We start from the raw sequence: 13,954 nt of genomic DNA, 5'->3' as shown, positions 1-13,954 counted from the left end.
ACCAAACAAACAAAAAATTAATATTGTAGTATAAAATCTATCTTATGTATGTGTAAAGTTGCAATTCAGAGAGATATTTCTAAATACATAACAAAGAGTTAATAAAACTAATAAAGAGCTCTTAGAAAAATTTAAGAAGGAAAAAAATTAAAAACCTAATTAAAAAACAGGCAACAGGCATGAAGAAACGTTAGGGCATATAAAATGGCTTACATGTGCAAAGATGATGAAGAATTACAGATTAAAGCAGGAATTCTTGTGGGTTTTTTTTTGGCTAATCACATTGGCAAAAGTCTACATGCTACTGGTGGGGATGTAAATAAGTACATTTTGAAAGCAGCGCCAGATTTTAAATGTACATTCTCATTGCTCCAGCAATTCTGTAAGGATGTGTGCACAAGTAGAATTTCTTACAAAAACTGGGTTCCACATTAAGTGCTCACCAGCCAACTGACTCATGTTTAGTTGCAAGGATCACTGAAGTATCTTAATTACTCTCACCCACTCTTGAGGAGGGTACTGAAAAGGCTTATCTAAAGACAAGCCATGTAAACATCAACTGCTGTGACTTCACTGTTTTTTTCTGGAAATTTGTTGATTAGCCTCCCCTTTCCTGTGACCTCCAAACCAGTGTCAACAGTCAGTCCAAGAAAGAGTAGAGTAGAGTAGAGCTCTCGTCCTACTGCGAGTTGCTGAGTGCGGAGACCCTCCCCCAGCCCTTCCCTTGGAACACAGCTGGGATCAGCCCCGTTCCTGGAGAGTGAGAAGCAGCCCAAAGCAGTAGACAGATGAGTGTCACAATGGACAAAAACCCACTCTGTGAAAGTCATTAACAATGTGCAACCTAAGTAAATATGTGAAGAATATTCAGAAACAGAACATGGGGCCCAAGAATACCTTGTTCACTGAAGTCTGTATCTGGTCACTGTCACGCAACCCTGCCTTCCACTGAACACCGATGTAACTTACAACCCAACCCACTGAAAACATTTTAAGTCAAATCCTAACCAAGGTCACCATTTAGTATACTGTTCATTATGATGGTCTCTCAGAGGTAGAAATAGGTGTCCCCTTGGCACCCTCCATTACCCATATCTTCTAATTTTTCTACTGCATAAGTAAAATTCAGACTCTGGCAAATTTAACTGAGTCTAACACCTCCTTGCTGGTTTCTAGCTGCTACAAGTTTCTTGTAATCTCTGCTGATAAATCTTTCATTAAGTATTGATTTTTGATGAACAATGACCACCAAAGAATTTAAAAAATGAACCAGCAGAACAAACTTCCTTGTATATGGATTAAAAATGCAAGAGAAAGATTTATATTTTTGGATTCTAGGTTATTTAATGTTTTAAAACCAGATTTTACTTATCTTTTCCCAATCCAAAAAATAATTTTCAGAGACAGCAACTTTGAAAATATAATTATTGCAAAGAAGACTAAAACTCACTAAAGTTCACAGGAAAAAAGTCGAGAGAAAATACTTAAGTCTCACCCAGATGGCCAGATGATCTCATGATGAAGAACACAGATCTGATGCATCTTTCTTCCACACTCTGTACATTCAACAAACCTGGAAATGAAAAGTCAAAATGTCAAGATTAAATCCAAATCTTTAACCAAATAAAAACTTCCGATATTTCCTGATTTCTGACAATTCAAAAGACAGCCAAGGTCATGTCCAAAGAACTGAAGTAATAGTTTTAACGAGTTCCTGGGTTAAAAGTTCCTTAGTGTTTATAGGTAGAGCAAATCTCAGAAGCAGTTAAGTTCAGTCATTAAATGTGGCAATTTTAAATGTGACCATGGAAAGGCGGTAAAAAGTGAAAGATAAAGACGACTGCCTTCCAACGAGTCCAACACCATCATATCCATGTCAGGAACGCCCAGAACACCAGTACATCTCTGCACAGGGTTCTGAAAGGCCTCACTATAAAGGGGGGGATTATGAGCTGGTTTGCAAATGCAGAGGACAACAGGGCTGGAATGCATGGCCCTGAGCAGAGGTAGCTTGGTGCTTCACTTAGGCCTACATATAAAACACCAAAATATTACGTCAATTTAGTGAAATGTAAATGAATCCTAACCATAACGTGAACTTTAACTTTTCTACCATCTGTGTTAGGTATGTTACAGATTTAGCCCAAGAATAGAGAATCATCTCACTGGCTATGCAAACCAAGAGAATGAAAGGAAGAAGGAAACTCAAGGTGTACTGACTATTCAAGGGGAACTACTTACAGTTCAGGATCCAGTGTGTCATTTTTTCTCTTCGAAAATTGTTCTTTATTTATTGTACTAAGGAAAGAAGAGGGATACAATGAGAAAAGGCAACATAGAAAGATAATTAGACCACTGTTCTAACCAAAAGGAACAAAAAAACCCATCCTGTAAGTGGGTTATTTAAATCTTCTAAGACTAAACCAAGGATACAATAAACTTGTACATTCTTGCTCCCACAAAATGCACATTTACATAAAGAAATGCCTATGTTTTCTGGAAAGAACTTTAGAGTAAATCTACTCCCACTTATAGGAAAAGGAGAACCCAGTAAGAACTAGGCATATGGGTTAGTTCTTTTCCTTTTTAAATCTTGCCCACTACTCTTACTGTTAGGTATCTATACCTTTTAATAGTTTAATGTTTCTAGACTGAACAAGGTATATAAAGATAGTGTGTACAGAGGGACCTAAATCACTATTTAAAAAAAAACCTAATTAATCAGGACAGTCTAGTCAAACAACTTTTATATTAACAGAAAACGTCTATATTAAGAATATATATTTCAGGTCACTTATAGTTGGCCAAAAAAGGGTATTCATTAAGTTTCCACATGGCCTCCCATCCTGAAATCCAGCGTACCACAATGCTCATAGCCTCACAAATATAGAAGCTAACAGTCTTACTGTCAACCTAGAATTAAACTTCAGGGGGCCCAACTTTGACTAATGTGGTTCCTCCTCACAAAAATGAGGACATTTCCACATTTAAGCTGTATCCGACTGGTTATAGGCTAGAGACTCATCATTAAATGGCCTGAAGTCTTGCTACTCAAAGTGTGTTCTGAAGACAAGAAGCACAGAATGATCTGGGAACTTGTTAGTAATGCACAGATTCAGGCCCACTGCCACATTCAGAACTGGAAGAGGGGCCTCTGCACTGTAAAGTCAGAGATGAGCTGTCCGAAGGTACAGGACACATGGGGAGCCACTCGATAGCACCAACTGTAAGGCTGTCTCCCTTCCTGCATCAGGGAAAACTAGCTGGAGCAGACTTCCCTGGTTTAGCCAAGGGTCAGAAAATCTCCTTAAGGTTCAAGGGGACCTAATATCTAGTTTCCAGACCAGCACCAGTCCCCACTATGTCTATGGTGACTGAGGACAAAGTACAACTTCAAAACCCAATTTGGAAACATTAACCAGTTTTTCTCAGAAGCCCTGTTATTACTAGTAACAATTCCGTACTTTTTTTTTTTAAAATGTTCTCAGTTGCTTCTGTTTATTATAGGTTAAACTGGAAAAGAAGCTGAAGAATATTGAAAAGACAACACGCAGTTCTTTTTTTCTGTTAACAATGCAAATTTCAATGTCTAACTGAATCTTAGAGATCAGACGTACCATGAGGCAGTTTAGGCTGCGTCTGAAAAATTTTCTTGGCATTTACCAAACCACAAGAGCTTGTGAGACAGCAGAAGTCCAACCAAGTGTCTTTCTATAAGTCACTCTAACAAATTCCTAAATCCCTAATGTTGTGAAATCATATTCACAATTGTAATGATTTGGGTATTTTTAACCTGTATGAGAAAGTTGAATGGTGGTTATTTGGTCAATTTCCCTCAAACTCAACATAGCTAACAGTGAAACTAACTTTTTAGGAGTGAAGCTGGCTGTTTCCTTATAGAAGAAATATACCTAAAATGACCATCCAATACTGATGTATTCCCTAGATCAGCACTGAAAGAACCTCCTGCTGTGATGGAAATATTCTCCATCTGTACTGACCAATATGGTAGCCATTAGCTACAGATGTTTATTAAGCAACAGAAATTAGGAATTTTAAGTTTTGTTTGCTTTAAGTTAATCTGTATTTTACTAGCTCCCTGCGGCTAACGGCTATCACACTAGACAGCATAAACCAAGACCACTTAGAAGCCTGAGCATAATCACCTAACAAAACAGAGAAATAAGACAGTACTTTCCAACATAACATAGTTACTTACGTTTGAGGCTGGGAAGGGTCATCCCCCAAAGAAACGCTCTCCCCTTGGATTTCATTGAAACACTTCTCACAGAAATGATACCTGTCGGCAAGAAGGCCATACTGGGGTGAACTGTTCCGTTCACACAACACAGCCCAAGCCAAGCAACGAAGCCACCAATCACAGCAGGCCAAGGAGGGGGACGGGAGCAGAGAGCAGGTCATCAACGGCGACAAGGACATTCAATGATGCAGATTTATGGGCCCCACAGTTTAGGTTTGGTTTTTGGTTTTTGGTTTTTTGCAATCAAAGCCAAGTGCAGACAACGACAAGCATGAGGGAGAAAAAAAAAAAACACAAAACAAACGAAGAAATGAGGGATTGCAGGACAACAAAAAACATAAAACGCAAGACAACACAAAGCAGAAAGCCAAGGCAAAGCACAGATTAGCATTAAATATCTCAATGGGATCACAAGTAGCAAATGATTACAGCAAATAAAACAAACAAGTCTCACACAGACCTATACCCTTCGGTTTTAGTAATTAACGCTACTTGATGCAAATAATCAAAAGGATAAGGAAGGATAAATATACTGGGGAGAGAAGATCTGTTACTCTATCACCTAAACATGGCAATCACTCTTCTCCCCACTTTCAAAGAAAAAATCCATTAGGGATATAGTATCAAGAAATCATCTAAAAACCACTGTAGTCTGAAAAAAAGTTTCTTTTTGATCAAGGAAGCCACATAAGTACAATGAAAAGTCTGCACAAGCAGTTAAACAGACTGTGGCACCAACTGACATCATTTAAAGGGGAGAAGAAAGGCAGTGGTGTGTGCAGATACATGATTACATTATTTCTTGGTACAAAGACTGCAAGCGCCGTAGACTGGTGGTAAAAGTCCAGAAACGCTACATAAATGTCAAGATGACAGCACAAGCAAAGTTTCGTGCCAGCTGTCACTTGCTTTTTTGAACACAAGGTGCTTGTAACAACTTGAGACCACTTCCTAAGTTTTAATGAGTAAAAACTGTGGATTCTAATGACTACAAAGCATCAGGGAGAGTGCACCTAACTTTGTAAATAAAACAAAAAGTTTAAGTGATCTTTTCAAAGCTAGAAATACAACTGTAGCAAACAAGTTCAGCAAAAAAAATCACTGTGGGTTTGGTTCAAAGTATTAACTGTCCAGCCTTGCTATTACTGTCTCAGAGCCCCAAGTAAACACCTGATGCCAGCTATATTGTTGGCTGATTAAGATAGTAAGTGCAATTTGTAATTATAGCCATTGTTTGAGCAAGAGAAAATAAGGCAGCAGTGTCTAATTTACTAGAAGCCTACCATCCACTGTCATATTCAAGTCTGTGTAAGAAGAGTCTGGTACAGAGTTACTTTTGGGGGTATTCCCTTTTATTTGCTTAAGAGAGGCAAAAAACCCGTTTTTTTATATTCCTCTGTTTTTATATACTCCAAGAAAAACTTGGGAGTTTTTGGATGGATAGGCTGTACACAAAAAGGAAACATTTCCTAAAAGATACAGCTGGTTAACAAACTTTTGATTAAAAGTTTTCTGGGTAGTTTCGGGAATGGTGAAAGCCAGCAGCAATTTCATGGACAAGTAGAAAGACTAATTAGTTTGAAAATTTTGTTTTGCTAGAGGCTGCGGTGAGCTGGAAGAGGACAGTGGAAAGAGAAGTGGGGCCTGGGACCTAGTCCCATGTATGCCACCAACTCATGAAATTGCTTAACTTCATAAGGCCTTGGGTTTCTGCCTTATAAAAATATGGGCCCAGACACAAGGCTACTTTCTACTAGAAAACTGTGTAATTCTGCAAACAAAGGCAGAATGCAAAGACCAGAACTTGTGCTGTACAGCTGTTTTCAAGCAAGTTCCACATGAACCATGACTGTATGTGTGCTGGTCCTTCCGCATGCACTCCCTAGACACGCGGACACTCTGACCACAGTCCACACAGGTCAAGCTTACCTGTTCTGGTAACTGTAGTAAGTGGCATCGCGAGGGATTGTGCATAACTGTTTGCCATAGCAACAGAGTGTCTGTGGAGAGAACTCCAACTGCAAAAGAAACCATTTATTAAATATGGTTTGAAGGGCAAGCTGAAATATTTATACTGGCAATTCTGAAACAAAAGTCAGTGAAGTCTTAGTTCTCATTTATGTGAATCACAACAGGCAGTTTCGGTTTACTAGTGTATTATTTCATCACTCTGAAAGAAGCTTAACAATCATATCCTTCCACCAGTTACAGAGAACAAGAGGAGCTCAATGTGAACTGACATGCCTAGGAGAACCAGCACATGCCAGGCATTGTGCACCACAGGGAAATATGACCCTATGAGTCCCTATTCAAGATGAACTTACAATCTGATGATTCAGAATTCTAATTGGTCAAATTTTCAATTCTCATCTGTGCAAAAATTTCTTACCTTTCTGCCACAACAGTATCCAAGGCCCTGCATCACTGGGTCAATTTCTTGTTCAAAGACCTCAGATAACTTGGAGCAGTATTTGTATACCCGTGATGTTTTCCGATTATATAACCAGGCATTGTTGAACATAAGCCAAATGTCGTCCACATACTGCCAGGGCTCCTGATACTGTCCAGTGTCTAACTTCCTCTTGATGGTAGAAAGATCCATGGGGCTCTTCACAATATCAAAGTAATCCTAGGATAAGTGACACCCAGCAACATTATCCAAAATATATTCAAGGTATATGGCATAGCTGGCTATAATCATCATTAATTTTCCAGGTAATGTTGAGTTTTGGTTTGATGTGTCTGTATTTCCAAAAATATGATTGATGCCCATCACTCCTTTAAATCATCGGTCTACAGAGACACGAAGCAGCCCAGAGCAGACAGAATAACAATAACTATAGACTTTCTAGACAGCAAGCTGATGGTCTACAGAAGTGATTCCAGATACTTTACCACAGTATATGTGCGATCAGTTTAAAGACCAAGAAGTCAAAGACCTTTAACATTTTACTACTAGAAGGAGCCTAAGTCCAGAGAACGTCAGTGATCCATCTAAGGTCATGGGAAAATATAGGGGTTAAAAAAAATCCTAATGGATTTTTGCCCCTTGAAGCACTCCAATGCCTTACCCAATACCACTTAAAATCCTCAAATGAAACCTGCCAGCAGCTGGTAGGTAAAGGCAACTCTAAAACCAGATGAAGCTAATTTGGGTTCATCTTTTCTATCACGAACTACTGCTACTCAAGTGATAAAAATAAATAAGCCAAATAACTCAGCAATCCCACTCCTAGGTATACAACCAAGGGAAATAAATTAAAAGATATGTAACACACACAAACTTGTATGTGAATATTTATAAATGTGCTATCCTCAACAGCCAAAAAGTCTGAACAACCCAAATGTCTATCAACTAATGGATGGGTAAACAAAATGTATATATATCCATACAACAGAATATTGCTGGCCATAAAAAGGAATGAAGTACTGATCTGTGCTACAATATTGTCAAATCTTGAAAACATCATGCTAAGTGAGAGAAGCCAGTCAGAAAGAACCACATTCTGTAAGATTCCATTTGATGAAATGTCCAGAATGAACAAATCCATAGAGACAGAAAGTAGACCAGAGGCTGACTGGGGGATTGTGGGAGGAAATGGGGACTGACTGCTTATGGAGATGGGATTTCCTTTTTGGGGTGAGGAAAATGATCCAAAACTGACTGGGTTGATAGCTACACAATTCTATTAATCCACAAAACCTGCTGAACTGTACACTTTAAATGAGTGACCTGTACAATATGTGAATTGTATCTGAATAAAGCTGTTGACAAAAAAAAAAAAAAAAAAATCATGAGTACCAACCCATACTTACAGGGATTCCTAGAAGTTGAGGGTCCACAGGTTGACGAAAGGGGAGGGATTCTGGATCCTGTCGATAAAGTGCCTCCAGTGTTGGCATCAGTGCCTGTCTTAACTCTTCAGGTTTGAAAACTTAAGAGTACATTTGAAATTAGTTACCATTTTGAACAAAAGAAGAAAAAAAGTTCAAGTCAAAGCTATAAAAACTATGTCAAGACTCAGAAAACACAAAATTCCCTGCATTGTCTCCATGAACTATCACTAAGGGTGTACTTCCTGTCTAATTCCTGGTCGGCTTCAGATAGAGCCTTCAAAACACCATGTCTAGGCACCTTTAAATACCCGGCTCAGCTAATTTCTCAGTCAAAAACTCAATTAAGATAGCCTTGACCAAGCAGAAACAGAATCCTAAGCCTTCCAAAAAATTCATGAAGAGACTTGTCAGAATATTCCAAAAGATACACATGACAGGCGGGGGATGCTGTCAAGCAAGAATAGAAAGAAGCCCTCCTTTGTGATACAGTATATAATCAGTCAGAAATTAGACCTACTATTGTCTTATCACCAAAGAATCAGGACCACTGAAGGCTAGGAGTCCTTCATTAAAATGCTTCAGCAGAAGACTTACTTATTATTTTAATGGCAAATGTTAGGTTTAAGTCTAAAGAAAGAGAACTAAATTGTTACTGCCAGAACAATGGACTCAGCTAATCAAAATACATTTGTATGTGTTCTTACTAAATGTTTCCTAAGTCAGGAAAGATTTGCTGGTGTGTCCTGAATGGAATTAATTTAAACTACTGTTAAAAAAGCTGGTCAGTAAGGGTCCAGTTTTCAGCTTTAAATCACTCTGAGCAGCGGTTTTGTTACTTTTCTATTTACGAATTAATTTTAACTTAAAGAGGATACCCACTTATCAGTACCTCACATATTCTTTACCCCATGGTAGGGGCTGCCGTGAAAAAAATTAAATAGATGGGAGGAGAAGCGTCTTTGTCTCTCATACTTTGTTGTGCTCAAAATAAACAATTTAAGCAGATAAAGAGAAATTCCTAATGGTAAGATGGGGTTTGTTGCAGCTTACATTAAAGTATCTCAATATATAACAACCTTTTTTTTTTAAAAAAGGTTAAACTATTATAGTTGATTTACAATGTTGTGTTAGTTTCTGGTATACAGCACAGTGATTCAATTTATATATATATATATATATTTTTTTTTTTTCCCTTTCCATATTTTTTCATTATAGGCTTTACAAATGACCTTATTTTTAAATGAAAATAAAATTTTAACCACATCACTTCCAGTGCATTGCATTCATGGGAACACTTTTATATACATCATCTTCAAGAGCCAGCAGATTCTCCCTTGAGATAAGTCCTACCTGTGCCACTAAAGGGGTTGGTAGAGCCACAAGAAGTTCTAGTCCTAAACTATTTAGTAAATTAATCTCTGGGGAACTGTTTGAGTTTAACACCTTGCTAAGGACTGCGACCTGCTTGGCTTTACTATTACTCGGTAGCGTGGTTCAGAGCAAAGGTTCTGAACCAGTGTGCCCAGGCTCACTTACCAGCCTAGTCAGCCGGGGCAAGTTCAGTTACCTGACCTTGCCCAGCCTCAATTTTCCTGCCTGTAAAACAGGAATCAAAGACCCCACAGAGGTGCTGTGAAGTTCTCACAAGAGACAAAGCACGTGTGTGGCCAGTGCCTGGTGTATAGCAGGCTAACAAAATACATTACAACTATTATTGTTTCCTGCATTTTAGTCAAGGATATTATTTAATAATCTCTCTCCTCTGACAGGTAATTTTGAGAGGCTGTTAACAACCCTAGTGACTAAAGAAAGCAAATACACATAAAGGAAAGAAAATTTCTTTTTCCAACATTAGTAATACTGATGAGACCAGGTCAAGGGCTCCAGGCTTAGTGAAATCACATTAAAGTCCATTTCCCACACCTAACAGCTCAATCTCATCTTCCTGAGGTCTCTCTCTTTTTTTTTTCCTGCCTCCAGAAATGCAGAGTCTAAGAGACTTACTCTTCTTCTTTGACTGTCCTGGGACTGGAGGTGACTGGGTCGCTGAAGTACTTGGCTGGTCTTCCTCTTCTTTTGTTTCAGTTTTCAATTCAGTGCCTCTCTCTTCTGTTTCTGTAGGTTCCACTTTACAGTCTTCTGCTTTAGTCTAAAAGATGAAGTAGGAATTTTTAGATTCCAGAGACATGCAACTAGGAAGCAGTAATACCATTATTTTATGTACTCTCCCCTGTGGATGCATCTGAAGACCCGTTCTCACATGGAAATCAATAAAATGAGATCTAATTATCAGAATACATTCCTGTAACATATTTAATGGGGTTCCGAGTCTGAGATCCTAACCAAAAAACAGCAGTAATTGCCCTATTCTCACCTCTGGAATCTCCTCTGGCTGTGTATCTGCTGGTTCTGGTGGATCCACTTCCATTTTAGTCTCCATTTTCACTTCCTGTGAAGGCTGCTTCTCAGGGATGGTCTGAGAATTCACTTCTGTGCTACTAGTAGATGGAGGGTTTGATACCTGCCCTTCAATGCTTACAGTTGGCTGGGAGAGCTGGGTGGAAAGAGGGGAGAAACAAAAAGTTTGCCTGTCATACAACCAGAATGTAGGCTACACAGCAGGATGCCATGATCAACCTATTTATAGGCTAGTATCATTAAACTATATCCATTTATGGTACTGTCACGTACTCTACCTATTTCACACCCTTGAAGTAAATTGTGCTTAAGAACAGGAGACTGAGGACTTGCAAATACTGGCTGGCTGATTATACATGAAAGAGACAGCAACTGTTTCTTCAGTAACTCATTCGGTGGCAGTACGTGAGGGAGGGGAGTTTCAGAAATGACTGCCTCAGAAGAGCTCTTACATATAGAGAAATGGAAAATAAGAGTGACTGGCAACCTTCTTTTTAACTTCTCATTAGAAAAAGTTTCAAATGTACAGAAAAGTAGAGACTGTAATGAACACAATGAGCCACGGTTTCAAATCACCACACTGTAATGGGATAACTAACAAAATCTCAAATTTTCCCAAATCTTCCAATGACATACCCCATGAGAAGTTAGTATTTTCAGAAATAATATCAGAGGCTAGGATGAACCAGTCACTGATGGACAGTTTTTTATGAAGTAGCTGTGACTCATTCTGCCAACATGACAGAGAACTAAATCAGTGTCAGTGGAAGTCATGACACAGAGTTCTGCTAGTAAGGACATGACTATGGGATGTGCATTTGGATTTCCACTACACACATAACAGTCCTCTCACAAGGAAGCTACGGGGTGTTCCAGGCCCACACTCTTCTCATCTTAGATCATGATTTTCTAACTTTGGCTAGGACCACAGACACTCTTAAATCCATGATTTTGTTTCATTTGCTCTTGATAGAGCAGATCAGATCATATGAAAAGATTCTTTTAAATTTCTGTAAAATTCATGTGGTGTATATTAAGTGTCAAACCTAAACAAAACTTCTGAGCTCCTTTTATGTCAGGTATCGTTACAGGAAAAAAAGAAAGGAAACGAAGTGTGTAACAGCAGAGTCTGACCGGGGAGACAAGAGCCAAGAGACGTGGATCCCCCAGGACAGCGGGGACGACTCTGCTCAAGACGCTCGTGCTGCTTACTTACCGGAGTGGCCGGCTGCGGTGGCAGCAGTGGCGCCGTCGGGGTGGGAACAGAGGCCGCGGTACTTTGCTGTGACAGAGGCTGCTGCTGCGCCGGGTCAGCTGGAGGAGCAGCAGGAAGTGAAGGCTGTACTTGGGGAGGAAGTTGCGTTGGTGGTGGTGTAGGTGTCTGTCGTGGAGGTGGGTGCAGAGCCTGGGACTGGGGCCCGGGCGGCCCTGCTGGAGGTGTAGGAACAGGGCCTGGAATTCCTGCTGCTGGTGGCTGCTGAGCCCCTATGCTTGGGGGAGTGTGGTGAGGGGTGGGGGTACGACTAGGGACAGGAGAAGGTGAGTTCTGGTGCAGAGCTGGCTGAGGGAGAGAGGGACAGTGAATGTGGCTCCCTTGAGATCCAGGAGGCATTATAGGAGAGTTCACAGGGCAGGAAGAACCGGATATTTGTGCCTGTTAAAATGGAAACCATAAGAAGGTGCAATTCAGAACAGAATTAAAGAAATATCTCCATAGGCATTTACATTTAAGGACACAAACTGATTAAACAGAAGCTGGTAGTGAATGCCTCTGTTTTCAAATGTGTCAAAAATCCTATTCCTAGGGGCATATCTTGGGATAATCCACCCAACGTAGTAATTAAGTAGACTTAAAAAAATTCAGCAGAACGGCCTCCGCCACTGCAGAGGCATGAGACTGTTGAGCTGTTCTGTGCTCTCTTTAGCCAGAGTTCTTCATTCTGCATTGTAGTTCTTCAGTAAGACATCATTTTAAAAGGCATTCACTATTTTAAAAAATGATTAAACCTGTTCTTTTTAAAATCTAATCTTTCTTACTTATTAGCAATTAACACCATTCCTATGTCACAGAGTAATCCCTTCATGTTCAGAATACCATGTCCATTAACTGTTCTTATTAAAAACTTAATCACCCATTTTCATCCATTATTTGCTGCCACCCTTCCCTGTAAAAGCCCAGATCAAAAGAAGTTCCAAGAAACACGAAAACAAGTTAAAAAAACAGAAATCCAGTTGTAAGACATACTTGAGACACTGGTGCTTGACCGCCAGACGGAGCCAAAGGCATATTTGTTACATTCATTCCCTGTGTTGAGAACGCAGTCTGCGGAAGGAACTGGCTCTGGCTGGAAGGCTGCTGCATGCGAGGCCCATAGCCCATAGGCTGCACAAAAAACACATTCAAAACACAGAGTACCAAGTTGCTTCTTTTCAGTTATTCTACCACAGCTGGAATCACCAACCACTCTGGCCCTGCTATGGAGAGGGTGCTGCAACAGGAGCTGACCCTCATGAAAGATAATGGAGAACAGCCTCTCAGCTTACCTAACCCCACTCTGAAGAAATTACACAAATGCATCTAGAACTATGACAAGGCACAGGGGTAACTCTTTGTTTGCATACTCTTTTAAGTCAGAAGAGCAAACCACAATTTCATCAAGTCTTTGCTCACATAGGTGGTACTGTAATAGCACAAACTACAGGACTCCATAATGAGTCACTATGGAGTACCAAAGGCCAAAACCTTCGTAATCTAAAAAAGGTATTTGTCTTATAGATTAAAATGAAGACTAAGACCCCTCATTAAACATGGCAGACTGGTGCTAGACATTATGCTAGGTAACTTCAAAAAGGCCCAAGGACTGACAGCACTAGCTAACTCTGACAGAGAGGATAAGGGTTGGGGTCAATAAAGAAAGGTGAATGACAGGTTCAGAGTTTGCATAAGGAGCAGTGAAGTGCTCAGAGTCCCTCTTCTCTAGTCTCTAGAATCAGGTACCCGGCCCTCCAACACCCATGACAGTTTTCTGCCTGGGTAGGTTCTGTGTTTGGGGAAGACAGACATTAGGAAGAGAGATGACTATGTCAAAACATGCAGACTACTCAACATTGAGATTCCAGGTAAGGGTGACTGGCTGCTCTTATAAGCTTTCTAGTACTGTGACTATGAACAGTACTTGGAAGCAAACCTTTCTTTAAATGTTTATTTTATATATAGTATAATCAAAAGAGTTCTTAACTATAAGGTTCCTTACATACACTTCAGATACCTGCTTTTCCCATTTAAAGCTGTAAACTGCTTTCATGCCATCATATAAGTTCTGAAATTATTGCTTATGGAGCATTCCAATTTACAGATGTACTATAATTTAACCATAACGAATCCCTTAATGTACATTGAGGATATGGCCTTTTTCCAAAACACAGTACACATAACAT

General features: G+C 39.7%; 1 protein-coding gene across 1 annotated transcript in view; it reads right to left on the bottom strand.

Annotated features, from left to right (window-relative positions):
- The window catches only part of EP300 (E1A binding protein p300), a 66,931-nt gene that overhangs the window by 11,368 nt on the left and 41,609 nt on the right, over positions 1-13,954 (bottom strand). Inside the window, exons 13-22 of the mRNA XM_006174708.3 lie at positions 12,762-12,899; positions 11,733-12,170; positions 10,473-10,652; positions 10,103-10,247; positions 8,078-8,196; positions 6,651-6,890; positions 6,191-6,279; positions 4,220-4,300; positions 2,242-2,298; positions 1,496-1,573 (exon numbers count right to left, since the gene is read on the bottom strand). Of these exons, the coding sequence (XP_006174770.2) occupies positions 1,496-1,573; positions 2,242-2,298; positions 4,220-4,300; positions 6,191-6,279; positions 6,651-6,890; positions 8,078-8,196; positions 10,103-10,247; positions 10,473-10,652; positions 11,733-12,170; positions 12,762-12,899 (1,565 nt within the window). The remainder of the gene's footprint in view (positions 1-1,495; positions 1,574-2,241; positions 2,299-4,219; positions 4,301-6,190; positions 6,280-6,650; positions 6,891-8,077; positions 8,197-10,102; positions 10,248-10,472; positions 10,653-11,732; positions 12,171-12,761; positions 12,900-13,954) is intronic.

The sequence above is a fragment of the Camelus ferus genome, chromosome 12 (assembly GCF_009834535.1).
Source record: "Camelus ferus isolate YT-003-E chromosome 12, BCGSAC_Cfer_1.0, whole genome shotgun sequence".
NCBI lineage: Eukaryota > Metazoa > Chordata > Mammalia > Artiodactyla > Camelidae > Camelus > Camelus ferus.
This window is presented reverse-complemented; position numbering and strand designations above follow the sequence as displayed.